Genomic DNA, 20279 nt, shown 5'->3' with positions numbered 1-20279 from the left:
AATGATGGTACCTAAACCCTTGAAAATAATTCGATGTTTAACCAGTGTCTGTCCTCTAATTAGAATCACAGGTGTCTTCAAATTCATGAAGTCAGTCGGTTTATTTAAAGGGTGACAAGTTGTCATTGTGTTGTTTGGTGATATAGTGTGTGGCCAACCTCCCTGGTCATGGCCACAGGAGGAAAGTTGATGACAAATTGAAGATAATACAAATGGTCCAACAAACAAAACATCAGATATTAAAGCTGAAGTCCAAAGTCAAGGTGCATCAGTGTTAGATGGCACCATCATTCGGTGTTTGACCCAAAGTGAACTTCATGGGAGACAACCAAGGAAGACACCGCTGTTGATGCAAAAGAAACATACAAAGGAGAGAACACTGTCCCGACAGTGAAACATCTCACAGGTTATGAGGGGTCTTGCAGCAGGATAAGATAAAATCAGCCAAGAATGGCTAAGTCCTCAAAAATAGGCGCAGATGAGCCCTGATCTAAATTCTATTGAACATCTGTTGAAGGAGCTGAAACATACTGCCTGGGGAAGGCACCCTGGAGTAGTTTGCTTTTTTTCAGAGTGGGACAAAATACACGCTGAGATGTGAAGTCTCATGGAAAGTTACATAAATCATGTGTTTGCAGTGATTAAAGGTTGTGCAACAAAATATTACAGTGGAACTCCTCTACAACGAAATCATGTTTGCAACCAGAAATTTTTCACAACAGGGGACTTTTCACTATAGCAAATTTTATCTCAGATGTAAACACAAACACACACAAAAAACGTATGTGTACTCTTTATTTTTATTCCAATATCGCATAAATATGAGCATACACTTCTTTGACACTTCACATAGCCAGCATAGAAAGAAAAAAGGGAAAGAAATTGCAACATTTATGATCAGCATTCACTTTCACTTACATCAATTTCTTGCATAATGTCTTTTACGTTGCTTCCGCCCTCTTTCATCTTTATTACTTTTATCCCGTCTTCAAGTGCTAAAGCTTTTCTTTTCCTAACTCCTTGTGAAGAGCCTTGGTCTGCAAAGGTCTGTTTTGTAGCCATTTTATGCCACGCAATGCAAGGTTTGTGCCGTGTCTGAAACTACTCGTGAAATTTCTAACCACGTGCTAACAAAAACAAATACTTCCTGTACTACTGCGCATGTGTAAACCAGTGTGGTGGTTACTGTTGCCGTTTCCTTGCCAACCAGTAGGAGTTGCTGTGGCAGGCTGAGGTTGGATTAGACTTTTGCGGTCGGCTCGTTTTCGTTGTAGTGAACCTCATTGCGAGGCAAGGGTGGTGAAAAGCATTTCGTATTACGCAACAGGGGGACTTTTCGTTGTAGCGGGAAGCAGAAAAAAAGGGGATGGCTTTCATGCATGAAGATTTTTTCACAATAGGGGGTATTTTCGCACATGTAGGTTTCGTTGTAGAGGAGTTTCACTGTAAATTAAAGGTACCATCGTTTTTGTCCAGGACTGTTTCATGAGTTTTACTGTTTTGTTTTGTTTTGTTTTAATCATTCTGTTGAGCCAGAATTGAAAAGAAGTCATTTGTTGTAGATGTAAGATCGGGCCGCCCGAGCCAGAGCCCGACACGACCCGACCCGAAATTCGGGTCGGGTCGGGCCCTAAAATGTCAATCATTGGTTCGGGTTCGGGTCGGGTCGGGCTTCTCTCTCGCTTGCTTTTTTTTTTTTTTTTTTAATAAAATAATTGTAGCGGACACTAGGACCATGCTTCTCACCCGGCCAGCAGGCATACAGTAGGGGGCGTGTTTATGTGAATGTCTACCAAAAATACTCACAAATAAAATATGAAATGTCGGGTTTGCTTCGGGCTCGGGCCTGCAAATCAAGCTAAGTGATTGGGCTCGGGTCGGGCTTTAATACCCTCGGGCCCGGTCGGGTCGGGCTCGATTTTTTAGGACAGATCTTATCTCTAATTTGTTGATCTTCATTACATGTTAATTTAATCTTACTTTTAGATTCGGTCTGATTCATGTTTCTGTGTCCACTCTAGGATTTACTTTCATTAATCAAGAGTTACCAATAATTTTGTCCATATGTGTACACCTTTTGCAGGACGTTGCGGACCGGGTAATTTGGGCCACAGCACAGTTAATTTACTACACACCTATCCCACTGAACAGAACTAATAGGAGGGACAATAATTGAACGGTGAGAATGTGAAAACGCTATGAGATGCCAAGGATATACTGTATAAGGAAGCAAATCATTTCAAGAAAATGTCTCCCTTGCTTGATTTACTTAACTTCAATACTCACCGGCAGTTCTGAAGGTTCAGGTAGAAACTCTGCATCTTCTCCAAAAATAAAATCTGGGGGCAGTTCCGGATAGTGGGCATTAAATATAATATCCCCTGGGGGTGAAAAAAAAAGATGAAATCAGATTATCTTAATGACTCACAGAGTGAAAATCTTTTTCTGCTCTGTAAAATGCCTTTTGACTTTGGAAACGGAAATTGGGTATAATCTGGTGTTCAGGAGCATGTTTTTCATGCTGTAATGACAGAATTCTACTTTTTTTTTTAAAAAAAAAAATTAAAAGTTATTTCATGCTGCTACAAAAAAAGTGATGGACATGACTTAATAATCTTTTAAAAAAATACATGAAAATGAAATCATATGAAAGAGCATTGAAAATTGTGTTTCGAGGATAAGTGCTTTAGGAAATGGATGAATGGTTTTTGACATGGAAAACAAACACCCAATTAAGGTCATAACACGAGTATGACATAAAGGTCTTACTTAATAAAACATTTGTCTTTTCCACATGACAAGGATTTGAGCCCGAGGTCCTTTTGATTGAAGCACCTAAATTAATGAGCCAACTTGACATTTTCAAGTGAAGACATTCGGTCATCGTTGTGGAAATAATGTGCATCATACATACAAAAATAGTAAACCTGGACTGGACAAATTATGTGAATCAAGTTCCAAGTGCTACATTCATGCGCTCAAAATGTTGAACCGATTTGCCAGATGGCTTGATCTCTGCTACCAAATGAGGCCATCGTGTTATGATCACATAACGTGTTGATAAAGCGGGATTGCAATGTTCCGATATGTTGCACAATTCTATTTATGTGGCCCAAAATTATTCAGTTCTGCTTTTTTTTTTTTCCTTTGGTCACTCTGCCGCCAGCAGGAAGAGACAAACATAAATGTATAGATGGAAATTTCCAGTGGAGAGGACTCAAACAAACAAGAGGATGTGTTGTAAGCTACTGGTGGTCAGCCAGAAATACAGCAGAAATAAAAACCCGACTCACCCCTGTCCGATTGCCAGTTGTCGTTAGTTTTGGTGAAGTTTTTTTCACCTTAAATGTGACCTATAACATGTACAAGTCAATGTGGGGTGGGGTGGGGGGGGTTATGTTTGAGCAGTTGAAAATGTGGTTGCACATATGTGCACACCCTCATAAGTGGGGTTGTGGCTGTGTTCAGAATTGATCACGTTAAATGGAGGGCAGTGCACACCTTCCACCATTAAAGTGCCTCTATTAATACCAAATGGATTTCAGATTTTCTAGTAGGCTTTTCAAGTATCAAGTACAACTTTATTGTCAAATGTGCTGTAGCACAGATGATATTTCCTCCCTCTGAAACAGACAACAAGAGGACCCGCTGCGGGTGCCCGCGCCTCTATTTTTGTGGCTAGTGGTGTGTTTGCTCTAAACTACCTTTGAGAATTATGGTCAAAACGTTTAGTCTTGGTTTCACTGGACCACAAATCATTTTCCCACAAGCTTGAAGAGTTTTAAGTGTGAATGGGTTGAGAAGACTTTCTTTGGAAGATAAAGGCTTCCATTTGGCTACCGTACCCCACCACAACTCTGACATGCAGTGTGAAGAAGACGGGAGAAAGTTGTCACATGTACTAAACAGCAAGTACTTTCCAGAAATTCCTGCAGGTCGGTCAGTTTACTGTCAGTCGCTTGGCAGCCTCCTGGACCAGTTTTCATCTCATCTTTTCATCAATTTTGGTGGCAAGTCCAGCTTCTGGTAATGTCAGTGTTTTCGTGCCATATTTTCTCCACTTGATGATGACTGTCTTTACTTTGTTCCATTGTATAGTGTAATGCCTTGCAAATTATTTTGTACCCTTCTCCTTACTGATCCCTTAAAACAATGTGAACCCTCTAATGCTGTGGAAAGTTCTCTGGCGACTGCTACTTGAGGTGTAAGAAAGGCTACAAAAATGTCAGGGAAAACCCAACTAGAACATCTGAACTTTAATCGGGGTTACTCTAGGGCACTTTCAACGGTGGCTGGTGTGTCCTGGCTCCCATTAAATGTGCTTGGATGTGATCGGTCTCGTCTGAACATGGCCACATCCACATTTAGAAGACGGTCAAACCACATGATCTCAGTTGCTGTTGTTAGGTTTTTTTTTTGGAGTTGTACGGGTTATACATCACAATGATGGTGGAAATCGTTTTGAATCGGTTGAACTTCCTCCGATTTTTTTTTTTTTTTAAATATCACAAAACCTGTCATTGAACAGCGATGTGTAGACTTATTGACCGCTGGCATGGATGCAGGGGTCACAGAGGGTGTCCGAGCTGCAACCTCTGCAGGTTACGCAATCGCTTCCATGGAGTACATTATCCTTCCATACATTTTCTCTACCCCTTATCCCAGCTGACTTTGGCTGAAAGGAGAGAGACACTGCAATACACAGGGTCTTACTATACACGAGAGGAAAAGCCACAAAGTGTTGTTTATTTGTACTGGGCAAAGCGGTGGCGCGGAGGGTGGCTGGGTTTGAATTAATGATGCTTAGATCTGTGCAGAGTGTACCAGGCTTTGGCACGCGAGAAGGGGGACGGTCCATAAACTGGCAGACACCAACCTGCAGCCCTGCATCCTTGATTAAACAAACATTCATCCTCAGGCCAAAGCACAGGAAAGTACAACAGCTGCAGAGTTTTCACGTGCCACGAAGGAATGCCAATGGCCTGTTTTTTGTTTACTTGCGAGTTGCAGTCTCAAAGTCTCCAAGAATGAAAGAACCCTTCTAAAACCACCATGACAATAAAAAAAAAAAAAAAAAAAAAAAAAAGAGTTTCGATTGCAAATTTCTGTCAAACTATGAATAAGGCACATGATATTTTCTTAGATAACGTGACCAAAATCAAGTTTACTCTTTGCTGTGATTTTAACCCCCGAGGATCGTATTTTTCCGGATGGCATTGTAAGCGATGATTTCATAATCATAATCTTTTGTCAGCAGTGTAGAGTAAAATTCTCTTGAGGGAGGCATAGAAAAAATGAAGGTAAGTTTTATTTTATTTATTAAGATAATGTGCAGCGAGTCATGTCTGTTGAAAATATAACATAATTCTTCCTATGTTGCGATTAAGGATACAAAGCCAAATCAAACAATTTAATGCAAAATCCAGGGTGAATTGGGTGATATGGCTAAAAAGTAACATCAAAGTGCAGCAGCTGACCTGGGAAGGAGTTCAGAGCCAGACTTTTCTCTTTAGCTAATCATCGACAATCATTTGAATTGCAAGCACATACAAATACCGGATGACATTTTTTCATCTATACACTCTCCTCAAATGGTATCAAAACAGCAAGGCCGATTTTTTTATTGTTCTCTGCAATAAAAACATTTCGCACTTCAAAAGATAAATATGACACCGTTTCAGCTTTTATTCCCAGGTTGTCATAGCTGAATCTGATACACTTAAAAGACAGCATTACTTGTAATGAAACACCACATTTTTGATGCAACAAAAGTGTTGGAATAAATTTGAAATGTCTTAAACTGACTAAAAGACATTTTATTTTGTCGCAAAGCAACTGTACTAAGCCAACCGGCATTAACGGCATTTATCTGTGGTGATTCTTTTCCACAGCTCTTTCAGTTATAGTTGGTTTTGGGTGTTACTTCCTTCTGTCTCCTAGGTAGCAGACAAAATGCACCCACGAAAGATTTTCAGTCAAGAGATCGACTTGCAGATGTAAACATTCCACTTATTTCCCTGATGAAGTGTTTTGGGTCATTATTTTTCCGGATAATGAAGGATCTCTCATTAAATGCGGTTAAAGCTTTTCTTTGAAAACTTATTAGGTGTCTGGATTCTCCCAAAATACTTTCGCTATTGCCATGTGTCATGAATCATCCTACGGGCCATTCGTGTGTCAAATAACATTCATGAGCCCATCCTAGAAGTCATGCAAGCCTATGCCACAACATTCCTTGAACTGCTTTTCACAAATGAGCTTGTTGTTTGAGATAATGAGCAGATTTTTCAAAAACGTTAGCCTTCCCATCACTCTGATAAAGATTCGTCTTTATGTTATCAGTCTGAAAAACCTCTAGCCTAGTCTTATAATACTTGCAAATGAGTGGGTTTTGCATTTTGTAGTTGAGCATATGTTCATGGCCTTCATTCCTGTTCTTGATGCCAATGTCACAACCAGTTATTTCGGGGGATTTATCGATAGTTCTTAAAATTGTTCAGAGATGCCAACCCCTATCATCACCTCTTAGGAGCATTCTGGATATTCCTTTTGTGTTAACGATACTTGTCATAAGTGTCGCTTATTAACCGCTATGGAAGCAATGATTAGTGACATTTTGAGGAGCGGCTGCGGTTCAGCCTCCACGCGAGCCAGCTAGCTGCAAAGCTACTTTTGTACAGGGATTCTTGGTTTTGCTGTTCGGTGCTTTCTACCGTCTTTATTACCGATTTGCTTTGCTGTTTGTTGTATATGTTAAATTGCTCCATGTACAGCACTTTGTATGCAGCGATGGCTGTTTGAAAGTGCTCTATAAATACAGTTGAGTTGAGTTGAGTTGAGGATAAGATGCGATGCCATCAACAAACGTTATCACGACTGATTTGCTGGAAGAGTCCAAATCTTATGTCAGCTAATCACAAGACGCAGTACAGTGCTTTACGGACTAATTTGCAAACACCAAGTTAATCTACTGTGCATGTCGCCTCATGAGCTTCATAACATGTTTGACCTCCCAGTCCAGCCAAACCAAACACTTGTCATCTCTGGTTTGTACACCGGAGAAAATTCCCAAAAATTATGGCTAGAGCCTCAACGACATGGGATTTTGCGGGCGGATGCCAAAACCAAAACTGGGGGCTAAACTAAGCCGAGATTGGTCGATATATGAATTAAGAACAGTGAGAGTGTATAATAGCAGGGCACGCGCTCCCCATTTGCAACCTCACCGATGATAAAGTGAAAGAGTGGCGAGGTAAACATTGGCAAGCGGACAAATTGTCTGCCAAAGTTGCACTGGGGGAACCCGGCTATCAAGCATGAACATAAATAAATAAATAAAATACATCCGGGTGCAAATTGCATACAGTCATCTCACAATCCTCTATGCGGCCAATGACGCACCTGATTGGTTACAGTATGATCACAACATTGCTTGTCAACGGCACATTGTTTACATCTGCCAGTGAGCGCATGCTAGCGAGTGTTAGCGAGATAGCACTTCTGTTACAAATCCCAAAATGGATGAAAACGTGAATATTGTTGTCGTGTTCTGCCCCAAAAACCAAGTACAGTACGGTGATCCAAGTGGCATAAAATACTGTAGTTGAATTACGCCCCTCCTGTGTTGGGGTAAAAAATAAATCAACAAAAAAAGGATGGCGCGGTGAGCCAACAATTTAATCAGGAGTCAGGAAACAAACCTCAAATGAAATCTTAGTGGTTTGGTACTTTCACTGGCTTCCATACTACGAGGAATACACTACGTTTTTCCTTAAAGTCTGTGAAAAAGAAAGTTCATCAAACGCTTTCATGAAAGGGCAGCTGGCTTGGGTCGCGGATGGACTGCACAAAAGTACTGAAGACGACAGGAAGTACCATATGTTTCACAAAACGTTTCATTTAATTTTCATGTATGGACACATTTCCCGCAAATACATCTGTGACGGCCTTCATTTCATCTGTGGCGATTCAACCCAATTTTCACTTCCTTCTAAAATATTAACTTGGCCCATTCCTACCACTGATATGTTTAGTTAGCCCTCAAGCTATTTCCACAACTTCCTATTCTCTAATCGATACCAGGAGCAATTTACTTTGTGGTACGATACTGCAACTGCAGTGTCCCAAATGACTGAGGTAACAACCGTATTGATGTTTAAAGTTTGGGAATTTATTTTAGTGGTATCAGTTCAAACAGTACCCATCCACCTCGCTAACCACCAGGCGTAATGGACACCCTGTCACTTACACAGTCTACTCTGTGCTCCTTTTGTTGTCTTGGTGTGTGTTTTGGCTTAGAAACTCCACTCCAAACTTACGTATAGTCATCAGGGTCTTCTAAGTTTGGTATTACGCTGCAAAAATACATTTACAGGAAGCGAACGGAACACACGCATGGCGAGTGAGACGCCCTGCCCCCCCAACGCATATTTCAAAGAGTGCAACTCCCTTAACGGCTAAATACAAGTATGACAATAACTGTGCGGAACAAAGCATGTCTTGCGTTTGAAACAATTGTCCGGTAGGCTCACACAATGTTGAATATGCCAATGATGACAACACAATGCACATTCCCTTTGGGCCACACAAAGATATATTTTTGCAACTAGTACTTAATGTGACGACCTTGCTTCATAATACTCTCAGTGCCTTCAGAGATACATCACTAAGATAGGATAAGGAAACCTTTATTTGTCTCACAATGGAGAAATTCGCAAGTATACAGTATAAGACTGCTGTACATTGGCTGTGTCCCGTTTCAATTCCTCCTGCCATACAGGAATTGCGAATCATCTATTCACAAGTGCTTCATTCAAATATGAAATTCAACAAATGTATTTTTTTGCTATTGCATACTGTATTTTGAAAGCAGCAACATTGTTTCAAAAACTTAAGTTTTATCTTAACTCGCTGGTCAGCCCCACAAATCCTTATCGTGTAAAGCCTATTGGAGATAATTGATGGAAATATGCGCAGTACTGAACTGTCAATTTTTCACAACTTCAGCTTTCCTGATTTTTTTGAGACGCAAGACACAGTTTTGAGTCGGGCATGGGTCGACCCTCTTTCGATATAAAATAACTTTAGGGCCTTCGTTTGCACCCATGGCTATCTGGTGCAACTGTCAAGTGCAGTGAGCTAGCGAGCTACGCCTACACCCCGAAAATGCATCTTTTCTTCAGATATAGCCGCTTTATAGGACCTCAGTGTGGGATGCGAGTGTGTGTTCTTCATGCAGAGAAAAGCAAAAGAAGAAAAAGAAGTCTTTATTGATCCCATAGCAAAGAAGAGCATGGAGAGGGGCTTTAACTTAACAGACACTGTATGGATCGGGGCTTCAGCTAGCGTGGCCGATTTAGAACTCTGATGTCTGCTGTGAGTGTGAGCGTGTCACAAAGAGAGGGTAAAGAGTGAGGAGGGTGCTTTTTGTTTTTGTTTTTTTTTTAAATAAAGTCTGTGAAACACAGCATCAGGTGGAACAAGGCTTCGAGCTGGTGTGGCCGCTTTAGAAAGCTTCATCATCACAACACAGAAAAACATTGCGACGACTCGTTCTTAGAATCATTTAAATTTTGCAGCATTGTAACAACACTCTTCTCTGTGTTGTGTCAAATTTAGAAGACGTGTATTTCACTTTAAAGGGACTTTAAACGTTGCATATGTCTTTGTTTATCTCACAAATATGCAATACACAACATTAAAACACTAATATGTGCTGTAAAATTTAGGTGGGGGAAAAAAAATTGAATGCTAACCCTGATGTGCCCTAACAGCCTGTTTCCACAAGAACATGACTGCCATGTGGCACTCAAGTGCAGTATTCTATTATCTTACAAAATTACAGCTTTCCGTGGAGTTAAAAAAAAAATAAAAGCAATTTTTCTCACATTTGTCCTTTCCTCTGCTGCAGATGAGTGAGTGTTAGTGGTTTTGCAAGTGTGCTGTGATTCACTGGGCTGTTTGAGCAGAGGGGGGAGGGGCCAGACGCTCAGGTAGAGAGTGCAGCACAGCACAGACACACAGGAAGCAGGGAGACAAAGTCTCCGCAGAGCAGAAAAGTTAATAAGTTACATATTGACCGATTTATCAGCAGGCCGATTAATTGATTGGACTCCAGTTATGGCCAACGCTCAGATGTTAATGTTGTGCACACCTATTCCTATTACAAGTGCTGCCTTCACAAGCAAAATAGGCTTAAAAAACAAAAAACATGCAATTAGGTGAATTCACAATATCCATAACACAAAATATGCTGGGTCCAATGCAAATTAAACTGCGTTTTCTGAGCACATTGGAGCATTTACACCTAGGTTGTACAATTTCCGACTTGATCTAAATTGGGAAAAAAAAAACGTCTCTAATGTTGTAGTAAGTCCTCAGTGTGCCTGGTTCGGGTGAAACGCATCAAAATTACCGTGACGTTTCAAACGGTGTCACTTGCCATGAAAACTCCTCTTAAAAAGCGCAACCAGAACATAATTTGTGCCAAGAGCAGCATGGTCAGTGGAATAAGTTGTGTACTTTCATGATCAATTGTTATTCCATGAATATATTTGTTCTGGACAATTTTAGATCTGTTTAAAGTGCTCATTCCATGAGTCTTAGAAAATTCCACAAAGATGGCAGCCACGAAACAAACATCTGCTTCCCCAATGCATCCCTTTATATTTACACCAAAGAGGGTTACAAATCACTCAGTATCACGGGACGTTGAGAAGACTTCTAGATATGGTTGTTTTTAGGGCAAAATTTTGCACCTGTAATGTTTTCTCCAGCTGATTTTCTCTTGAGCATTTTTGCAATCATAAATGTGTGTGCAAAAATACTCTTCACACATAAATTACTTAGGTGTGGCGCACAATTGAAACACCAATCCTGATTGTGCCTTGTAGTGAAAATGCTAAAGATCTAATTAGTCCAATGCCAAAAGATTGATCCATAAAATGTTGGTGGTATGACCAGAAATGTAACTACAAACTGTCATGCATGACACATTGAATTAAATAAAACTCAGAGAAGAAGTATGGTCAGTTTTCCTCACTTACATTTCAGGGTTTCTCCAGCATAGGGGATGTGAAGTTTGAAGCGATCGCAGCAAGGACCTGGGGTCAAAGATGTACATCTGAAAAGGCAAAATAATTCAAAATATAAAAGGACTGTGAGAAAGTGCAAACAACTTACAGTCTGAGCTCTTTTGTATTGACTGGTTTGTTGAAACAATTTAATTTGGTTTAAGTAAACATAGTTAAAATATAAAATGACTTAATCATCACTTTGCATATTATTGTAAAGGAAATATCAATAGAATGGATGTAGTGACAACATATCAGCAGTGATGGCTTGAAGAATGTTAATATCGACTTCAATTTCAGAAGAACGTTTAAGGCATAATTCTACTTTTAAAAAGGAAAAACGAGGTTCAACTTGGTAACAACAGTATGTATTTAATTTTTAAAAATAATACACATGTTGATATGCGCCTCAAAAACCATTGTCACCTGAATTCTCATTATTATCAGACCTGTGTGCAAAACGAACAACCTCACCCAGTTTTGAGGTCTGTCACTCGGAGGCAATTTGTGGAGTCCAGTCCCACACGGCCATTCCGCACTACACTGCACAGCAAGGGTCGCAACTCCGGTGAAATCCTGTGCAGTGCAACTTCCGGGGACACGTTGTTCATTTTATCTACCCTGACAAATCAGAAAATGATCAAAAAAAAATTAAAAAGGATGGTTGGTCTGATTTGATTTCAATATATGTGAAATTAGAGACAATATTCTTGAGAGCTACAATATTTATTTATTGGTGCCATGGAAATGTTTCAAGACACCAGAATAATTTCTGTCAAGGATTTAATTTGTAAGATCATGATAAGACTCCAGACACTGTCCCGATCTGGTCACATATCAATGAACTTTGACAATATGGCAACGGTTTAAGATACAACCGCTAATCTACATCTACAAGGGTGTCCATAAAGTCTGAGTTAATCGTAAAAAAAAAACAAATACTTCTGAAAACAATACAATTGTATTAAATTGTAATGTTTATAAAAAATATTTCCAACGTGACTTCCATAATTTTCAATGCATAATTTGATTCGCTTTGCAAAATTCAAGTGAACTCGATGGAATAGGTCTGCATCGCTGTCGATTTCGGCACAGTCTGGTCAAACGTTCTCTCGTGTCGTTTGAAACTGTATTATTCATCGAGTACACTTTCTCTTTTAGCATACCCCAGAAACAGAAGTCAAGGGAAGAAAAGTCTGGTGAGCGAGGGGACCACTCCAATCTCCTACGTACTCAGACTTTGTTGACACCCTTCAGTATATTTTTGAGGAATTCAAAGTATTATTCGGCATTTTAAATCATTAACATTTAAACGATTACATTTATCGGTACATAATATACATTCATTGCTGTTAATTTAAATATGGTACTGTGCAAATTATAATACCTGGAAAAGATGACAATTAAATAACTAAAATTTCGACTCGAGCGTTTAGTTCATACTCCATTACTTCCGGGTACATGTTGTTTAGGTCCTTTAGAAGGACCTAATTTAGTGGTCTACCATAATGCCCGTTTAAACAATGTATAATAAAATTCCAATATACAAATGTGTACAATGATATACGTTTTTGACTCTGATAATTAGAGATATTGTATGTTTTAAGGATTTATGTACATCACTTTAAATTATGTGCTTGTTAGATGTGAAATAATACTAGTCAGGCATTAGTTTCCTCGTTGTCCCTGTCCAGCAGCGCTGAGGGAGCGATGTGCTTTGCCCTGCTTCATTTAGAAAACAGAAAAGGTAAACATGTTGAGTGTCTGAATGATTACGTTATTATTGTCATCGTTTTAATTACACCGTATCCATAATATTTCTGAAGTTGTAGCCCGACTACTGGCATTTACGTTGGATTAGGCATGATAACCTTTTCCATTATTATATAAAGGATTTACTGCATGCACGGTCCACTTAATCGGAAATCATCTGATGTTTATTCCGGTAACAACATATTTTAAATTGACTATAAACTTTACAATGAACAATCTTTTAAGTGAACGACGTTAAAATCACAATATTAGATGACGGTTTTCATTGAACAAGTGAGCGAACAGTGATATAACTTTAGGTTGCAGGACAATATCACAGTGCCGCTCTCGGTGCATTTCAATTTAAAGTTGTAATGATGAAGTAATTGTTATTTAAAAATAATTACAATAATAATAACAACTCGGTCGTGGTCTTCGTTTTTCGTTAAAATGGCTTCCATGCAGTATTGTATCACTCACTCCCAAACATGAAAGTTCAAGTTAATGTTTAAAAACACATACAAAAAGAAGAAAAATCGTTTGTACTGTTTCAGCGTCAGACCAGTGTGCCTTCTACATTTTGTACACATTCTGTCACAAATCCAAGTGACAACGACTTTCTTATGTTTATAATACCATTGTGGCCATAATGTCATACTGGTGATAATATTTGTTTTGGTATTGCCTTAAGGAAAAATCAATGCACACCCCTTTCTATGCATGTATATTGCAGACAAAACCAAGCCTACACGAGCTTCAAAATTGACACAGCTCAAAGCTGTGAGCAGTTTATGGCTCCAGTGTTCCATATTTTAGTCAACGGGAAGTTTTGAAAATGTTAGCCGTTGGTCTAAATTTATCCAACAGCTTACAGAACAAACAAAAGTGTCATATTCTTGTAATGCCGAATAAGATGTGGGCAAAAAAATTACAAGGACTGTCTTGTTTTGTTTTTCCATTCTTGATGAATGTAAACGTTTTCATCCTAGTTTGTAATGAGAGTAATCTACGAAATCTTGGGGGATTCAAATACTATTTCTTAAAATGGTTGTTTTGTTTGTTTGGATTTATTCATTTGGCAGAGATGCCGATTTAGCCTGCGGATGAGTGAACCCCCGATGCATTTTAGATGAAGCTGGTCAGCTTTGACAGATCAGTATGTACTTTCGCAAATAATACCTTTTTTAAATGATTGGACTGTGAATATCTGAGGATATTCTCCTGCAGTAGAATCACTGGCTGCTTATAACATTTACTTTGCTTGCATGCAGATGAAAGACAATATGTTGTGAAATGTGGAAAAGAGAGAGGGAAGTAAAGCATCCCACAGCCAGCGGCCAGGCTTTCCAAGTCCTCCACCGCCGAGGAAGAGATTTGAAGAGATTAACACGAATAGCATTAGCTCTGATACAAGCTGAGGATTGAATTAATTAAAGACTTTGCTCGGCTGTTGTGTGTTCACGTCGTCTAGTATGGAAGCTGCAGAGCCCCCTCCCCACCCCCTGCCCCGCACAAACACACACACGCACACACACATGCTCATACACCACCAATATGTGACTGGATCCAATCCAACTCAGCCAATGATGAAGGCTCTATTTATACCTTATTCGTTGTCTGGTCCATGCTCATGCTCATGTAAGAAATAAACCATCTAGCACTTCAGGTTTGGAGGACGTTGAGCCACTTATTTGCTCATTTTACCCAAAATATCCCCTCATTAGTCTACTAAAAAAACAACAACAACAAAAAGGAGAGTTGGAAAGGGATTTTTAAAATCCTGAATCTGTTATCGAAAGTACATCGTCTTATTATTCAGAAATGAAACATTTGATTTGCTTGAAATGGTTATGGCCTGAATAACACAAGTGTGTCTTATCAGGTCATGACTGAAGAAGCCTTTGACGTGATAGTGGTTGGTTCTTGCATGACTGACTTGGTCAGGTAAGTAAACCCAGCCCTAGAATTAACTGAAAGATTACTGGCTATCGTTGAATGTCTCAAATTGCAAAATTATATGTACTTCCTTGAATTTGTACTCAGATGAAGAATAGTGTTGAAGGAAGGACCATATTGGTTCAACTGCCATTCCTGTTGTTGATGTTCTTTCTTCACAAACTGTATCCGCTATTACTTGTTGCATGAAGCTCATCAAAGAGTAAAAAAAAAAAATCAAAACTGAAAATATGGTGTTACCTAGACTTACAGATTTATTTTATCTCAACTAGATTGACTAGTACAGTACATGAAATAAAAATTACTCATGAATTGATTTGCAACAAATCTGTTCCACCACCCCCCCAAAAAAAAGAAAAAAAGCACTGTTGTAAATTATAAAATACAAAACCGTAATTCAACACTGCAACATCCAAAATAGTCTCTCATAATTATGCTGCTCTAGGTTGACAGAATCACGAATGTCCAAATATTTTAAATGTAGGATTTTTTTCACAAAGCGATATTAATGTTCCCCATGTGATCTGTTATTTATTATTATTATTATTTTATTTTATTTTTTTACAAATTACTCATCAATCTAAAAATAGCTTGAGAATCTATTAACTATTGTTGGGGGGAGAGTGGCCTTTCTCTTCCTCCGCATGTTCGTTAATTTCGGATGATGAGGATGTTGGTTATCCAAATACAGGCTGGAGACGATGACCAGTACCTCCGAAGGTTTTATTTTTCTTTTCTGCAGTTTACGAATCGATTCGGGCTCCTGAGAGTTTCAGATTTTGTCAGGAAGCCCAGAAAAAATACAGTCATGAGAATATATAGAGACAATATGATAATGAGAGGCCGTGAGTTACGCCTCCATGCAAATCCTTGGAAACAAAGAAAGGTTGATGCAATCCGATTTTGGCATGTTGGGAAAGTCCAGACCTCTCCCGCTGTGCGTAAATCTTGAGATAAGAGTCCCTCCCCGGGGTAACTTGACAGCCTTCAGGGACTCTCCCGAGGTGGGGGTCAAGGGGCACTAAAGGTGATTGTAATCACAGTAAGCAGGAAATACCTTCAACAGCATTCTACATTCTTTGTTTCAGGTGTTTGAACAGAACCAACAGAGAGGGGCTAAAAAAAAATCACAGTAAGGAATAGATTCCTTAATACCATCTTGGACACCTCAAATGTCTGAGAAATGTCATATAACTAACTACCTAGTCTTGACTCTGCGGGAGCCTGACAGAATTATATACTTTATATATACACATATTGTATCACTTCTTTTTTGATTTCCTGAAAAGTAGTGAGTCACAGATGCTTTGATTATGCCTAACAGCTACAAAATCTTGTATATTTTTATTCTTTATCTTTATTTGAAGATGCGTAACTGTGTTTATTTCTTTTGAGTTCGCCTGTTGCACTGATGTAGTACACCACCCAAATTTTGTGGTACACTGTGCAGTGACAATACAGATTCTAATTCTACTTTTCAATAAAATATAAAAGAATTGAAGAAATAAACTGGTTTCGTCAAGTATCATTCAGCCAAAAGTCGCATGCACACATTGTAGTACATTTGTGTGTACCTTTAAGAGGTGTGGCCTAGTGAGTCACATCAGAAGCAACAGTCATTCCACTCGGCCGCTTAACACGTAGTTAGTTCAATGAGACCATCTGCTCCATGGAAGTGTTTTCATTTTGTAACTTGACTTGACTTGACTTGTGTGTTTGAACTGTTAATCCCGTTCAAGAACCGTCTGAAAATCTATTTTGACTGTGGTTCTCCTTTTTTTAGGTTGCATGCAAATTAAATCATGGTTTAGGGTGGAGAGGTCACACTGTGTCCTCGCAAAGGAGCTGCAATGTTGGTTTGATGGGATTCAGGACAGGCTTTCGTGGTAGTCCATACCAAAGCCATGCATTTATGGCTCTTGCTTTGTGAGCTGGTGCTGTTGCCAGTATAAGTGTGTTGTAGGCTATATATCTTAATTAAAATGGTAACATCCCAAAACTTCCTTCATGCAAGAGTAAAACAATAATAGCAATATTAGGTGTAAAAAGAACGTGTGTACTCGACCTTTGTACTCACAACAAAGGTGGTTGCGAATTTCCCCATTGTGAGACAAAGGTTTTCTTATTATTTTTGTTACTGTTATGATGAGGGAGCAAGAGTACAAGTCCTTAACTGTGTATTTTGATTCATCCATCCATGACACAAAACCGCTCATTTTTCACATTTTTAAATGTGTATACAATGATATCATCATTGTATTTTACAATAAACAATTACAGAATTCGATTGTACAAAAACAAAAGCATATCAAGTCGTCAAGTTATATTGTCATGACTTGATTTGATATGCTTTTTTTAATTTTTTTTTTTTTATCAGGTTTTATATCAGGTGCAATTCAAAGTCCCAACTGTCAAGTGACAGAAGCACCGAGTGTTTAGAACCTGTTCAAATGATTGTTTATTAATAACAATAACCACAATTGCCCATCAGCAATTTTATTTTTGACTTGGTTTGTCAGCTTATGGAAAAGATTAGCTGGAGTGTATTTTCTATCATGGCTTGTAACTGTCTCCACAAAAATAGAGGAAGTAGTTTAAATTTAGTGACTACTTCTGGATTTTCATAGCTTGTCCTAAAAGCCTGCAACGTTAATCAATAACATATTTCAGCTTGGCAACCTTCGGGCTATAGATTAATAATAATTGTCAGCAGAGATCTACTTCTGAACAGTTCCCTTTATGTCTTTATAGAAGAAGTTAATAGCAACGTTGCTGTCATGAGATTTATGTTTGCAAACAGTCTTAATGTTTAGAGAGCACATAATTGTTCTGGTTTTTGACAGATGCTGAAGATCTAAAGATTGTCGCTAATTATGATGTTCGTACGCCCTAAAGTGTTGATGTTGCATCAGCCTGCTTGGTGGTGAGATTGTTCGAGCCAAACAGAATGCTTTCCCACAAATCGTTTGTCACATGCAAATCATTTGAAAACAGTTTGTCACCCACATTGATCTTAAACTTTGGAAGGAATGACAGGATACTCCCATGTTCAAATGTGACCATCCCACTAAAAATCTATTTTTTTACACGCATTTTCTATAAATTCTATTTCATAAAATCTAGGGGTGTGGGGGGATGATTAAAAAAAACAAAGCAATCTTTAAACTGAGTCTTTTGGGTAGAAATCCGAATTTATTAAAAAAAAAAAAAGTCCTGCTACACCATCTCAATGTCTTTCATGTTTCTCATTAACAGTTTAACTGCCGATTCTGCATTGTATCCAGCTTTCAAAGGACAGGAGTTACGACTTCAAACTATAACAAGCTATCGGGAAGTGCATTGCGAAAGTGGGCATGGGGATGCTTTACAGATGGAGGTCAGACAGCGGATAGGAGAGCCTAGCAGGAATACATTTGAAGCCTTTCAATGTGATATGCCTGGCTTTGAAGTGGAAAGATTCTGTTGTCTTGAAAAGTCGGACGTGTGGCATTGCAAATGACTGACACACACACACACACACACACACACACACACACACACACACACACACACACACGATGTATGCTGCTGTTCCTGTCAAATACAAAAGGTTATTTTATAGAAAGTTGTGTTGAATAGCCATCGGTTCACTTGTACTACACAGAGGAGCAGAGTCCGTCAGGAGTCTCACCCGTTGTCAAAGACGTGCAGCGCCCCCTACTGCCAAAAGTCATTGTGTAGCGACACCTTTCACCTGTTAAAAACCTAAATTAAGCAAATTCTTGAGCATTTCCAAAGCAAGAACTTATTTTTTTTTTGAATTAAGTATAATACATGTACAAAAATACAGTGTGTGTTACAGTTGTTTTCTTTTGCTCCTTGCAAAGCATGATTCATAAGTTGTATTGTGCATACAGTAGTTTTGCACTGACATTACACAGCTTGTGCTCCAGACTAACTTTTATTTACTAGCAGCACCATGGCCCCTACCCTGAAATTTTAGGGGTGCAAGTAGAAAATGTAATTGACTTGCGAAGTAAATGTTCATATTTCCACTTAGTATCTTGGCAGAAGTGTGCAGCAGCATTCGGTCAGCAACAAAAATATTCAAGAATGTTTGAATAAATTGGCAAATTGATTTATCACACGTAGGCAGGCGATACATTTAGGTTCCCTGTCTCAAATTTTCGGGACAAAAGGCCACCATTTAGGTGCAGTCCGGAACCCTGTTACACCACATTCAAATTATCTGCCTGCTTGGCTATATTGTACGGTATATTTTACTTTAAACTGGGACAGAAAATCTGAATTGGAAAAAAATATATATATTTTTGCAACTTTTAAATTCAGATCTTGGTTTGTGGTTGAGCACAATCGCATTTATTTTCTGACCACAGAGGAATGAATTGCAGTTATGCATCTACCCCGAAAGTGCATCATAGATATAAATGTTGTATTCTTGCCCGCTGATAACATGTATGACTTCATAAAATGTGAGCTCATGAATAAATTCTCAATAGCTCCATTTTGTTGTCAAAGTCTGAAAAGGGGCACATTATGCAAAAGTGACTTGTCATTTACTTTTATTAACTTACAAATGCTGTATAAGTGGTCATCTGCTTAGCGTGAATTTGCAGAACCAAAAAAAGAAAAATGTGTCTGAGCAAGCCGTTCAGATAATGACTTATATAAAACCGGCCCACACCGAGTTTCTCCACCCAAGCGTCTGTAGCGATGCTGCCGATCCACCATTTTCTGTTCTTACAAGGGATGACCGGTTTATAATAAGCAGGATCACAATCATGTCATATGTAAAAGCTAACCAGAGCTGTAGTGTTGTTGCATATATTGTGTCCTCATATTTTATTTTATTTTTTTATAACACCTGATTGCTCTGCAAAATTAATAGGAAAAAGGGGGCTATTTTGTTTGGTGGTGTGTCCCCTGCATGTGCCACATGCAAGTTTTTGTGCACTAATTGACAAGCGAGTAAAAGTCAAACATGCCAATCGGGGAAGCATTGCTTTTTTGGGCTTAAAAGGGGCACTTTATCACTACTGTGTGTGTGTGTGTGTGTGTGTGTGTGTGTGTGTGTGTGTGTGTGTGTGTGTGTGTGTGTGTGTGTATTTGGGGGGGGGGGGTAGATTCTGGCCAGTCAGGGGTCAAGTGAGCAATGGCTTACTTGTATGAGACAAGACCAAACCCCTTCCCCAAAACTATCCACTTTGAATAGCTGATTCATGTGCTGTAATTGTTGATCCTTAGCATCTTTTGAGTAATGTTTGATAGCTTATATTTGTAACAGTCCTTATGACGCATTTGGCTTGGTATTCACCAAGATAAAAATAAAATTAATTCAAACTTTGTTTCCGACATAACACTGATGTCCTGTCACATTCAGAAAAAAAATTGTTAGGGTTTGTATGTGACCCCCAATCGCACGACAACGGACAGGTATGGTGTTAGCCAACACTTGGCATTGTTTATTTAGAGCAGGGGTGTCAAATTCCGGTCCTGGAG

General features: G+C 39.0%; 1 protein-coding gene across 4 annotated transcripts in view; it reads right to left on the bottom strand.

The window, feature by feature from the left end:
* babam2 (BRISC and BRCA1 A complex member 2) overlaps positions 1 to 12542 on the bottom strand; it is a 91059-nt gene extending 78517 nt beyond the window's left edge. For 2 of the 4 annotated variants that reach the window (XM_019884091.1, XM_019884110.1), the window contains exons 1-4: positions 12460 to 12542; positions 11547 to 11693; positions 11046 to 11122; positions 2287 to 2381 (exon numbers count right to left, since the gene is read on the bottom strand). In XM_019884091.1, the coding sequence (XP_019739650.1) occupies positions 2287 to 2381; positions 11046 to 11122; positions 11547 to 11683 (309 nt within the window). In that variant the 5' untranslated portion in view covers positions 11684 to 11693; positions 12460 to 12542. Of the gene's footprint in view, positions 1 to 2286; positions 2382 to 11045; positions 11123 to 11546; positions 11694 to 12238; positions 12324 to 12459 lie in introns of all 4 variants that reach the window. The other 2 variants (XM_019884103.1, XM_019884099.1) reach the window with 2 other exon arrangements.
* Positions 12543 to 20279: the final 7737 nt, after the last annotated feature.

This window comes from Hippocampus comes, unplaced genomic scaffold, assembly GCF_001891065.2.
Source record: "Hippocampus comes isolate QL1 unplaced genomic scaffold, H_comes_QL1_v1.1 scaffold331, whole genome shotgun sequence".
Lineage (NCBI taxonomy): Eukaryota > Metazoa > Chordata > Actinopteri > Syngnathiformes > Syngnathidae > Hippocampus > Hippocampus comes.
This window is presented reverse-complemented; position numbering and strand designations above follow the sequence as displayed.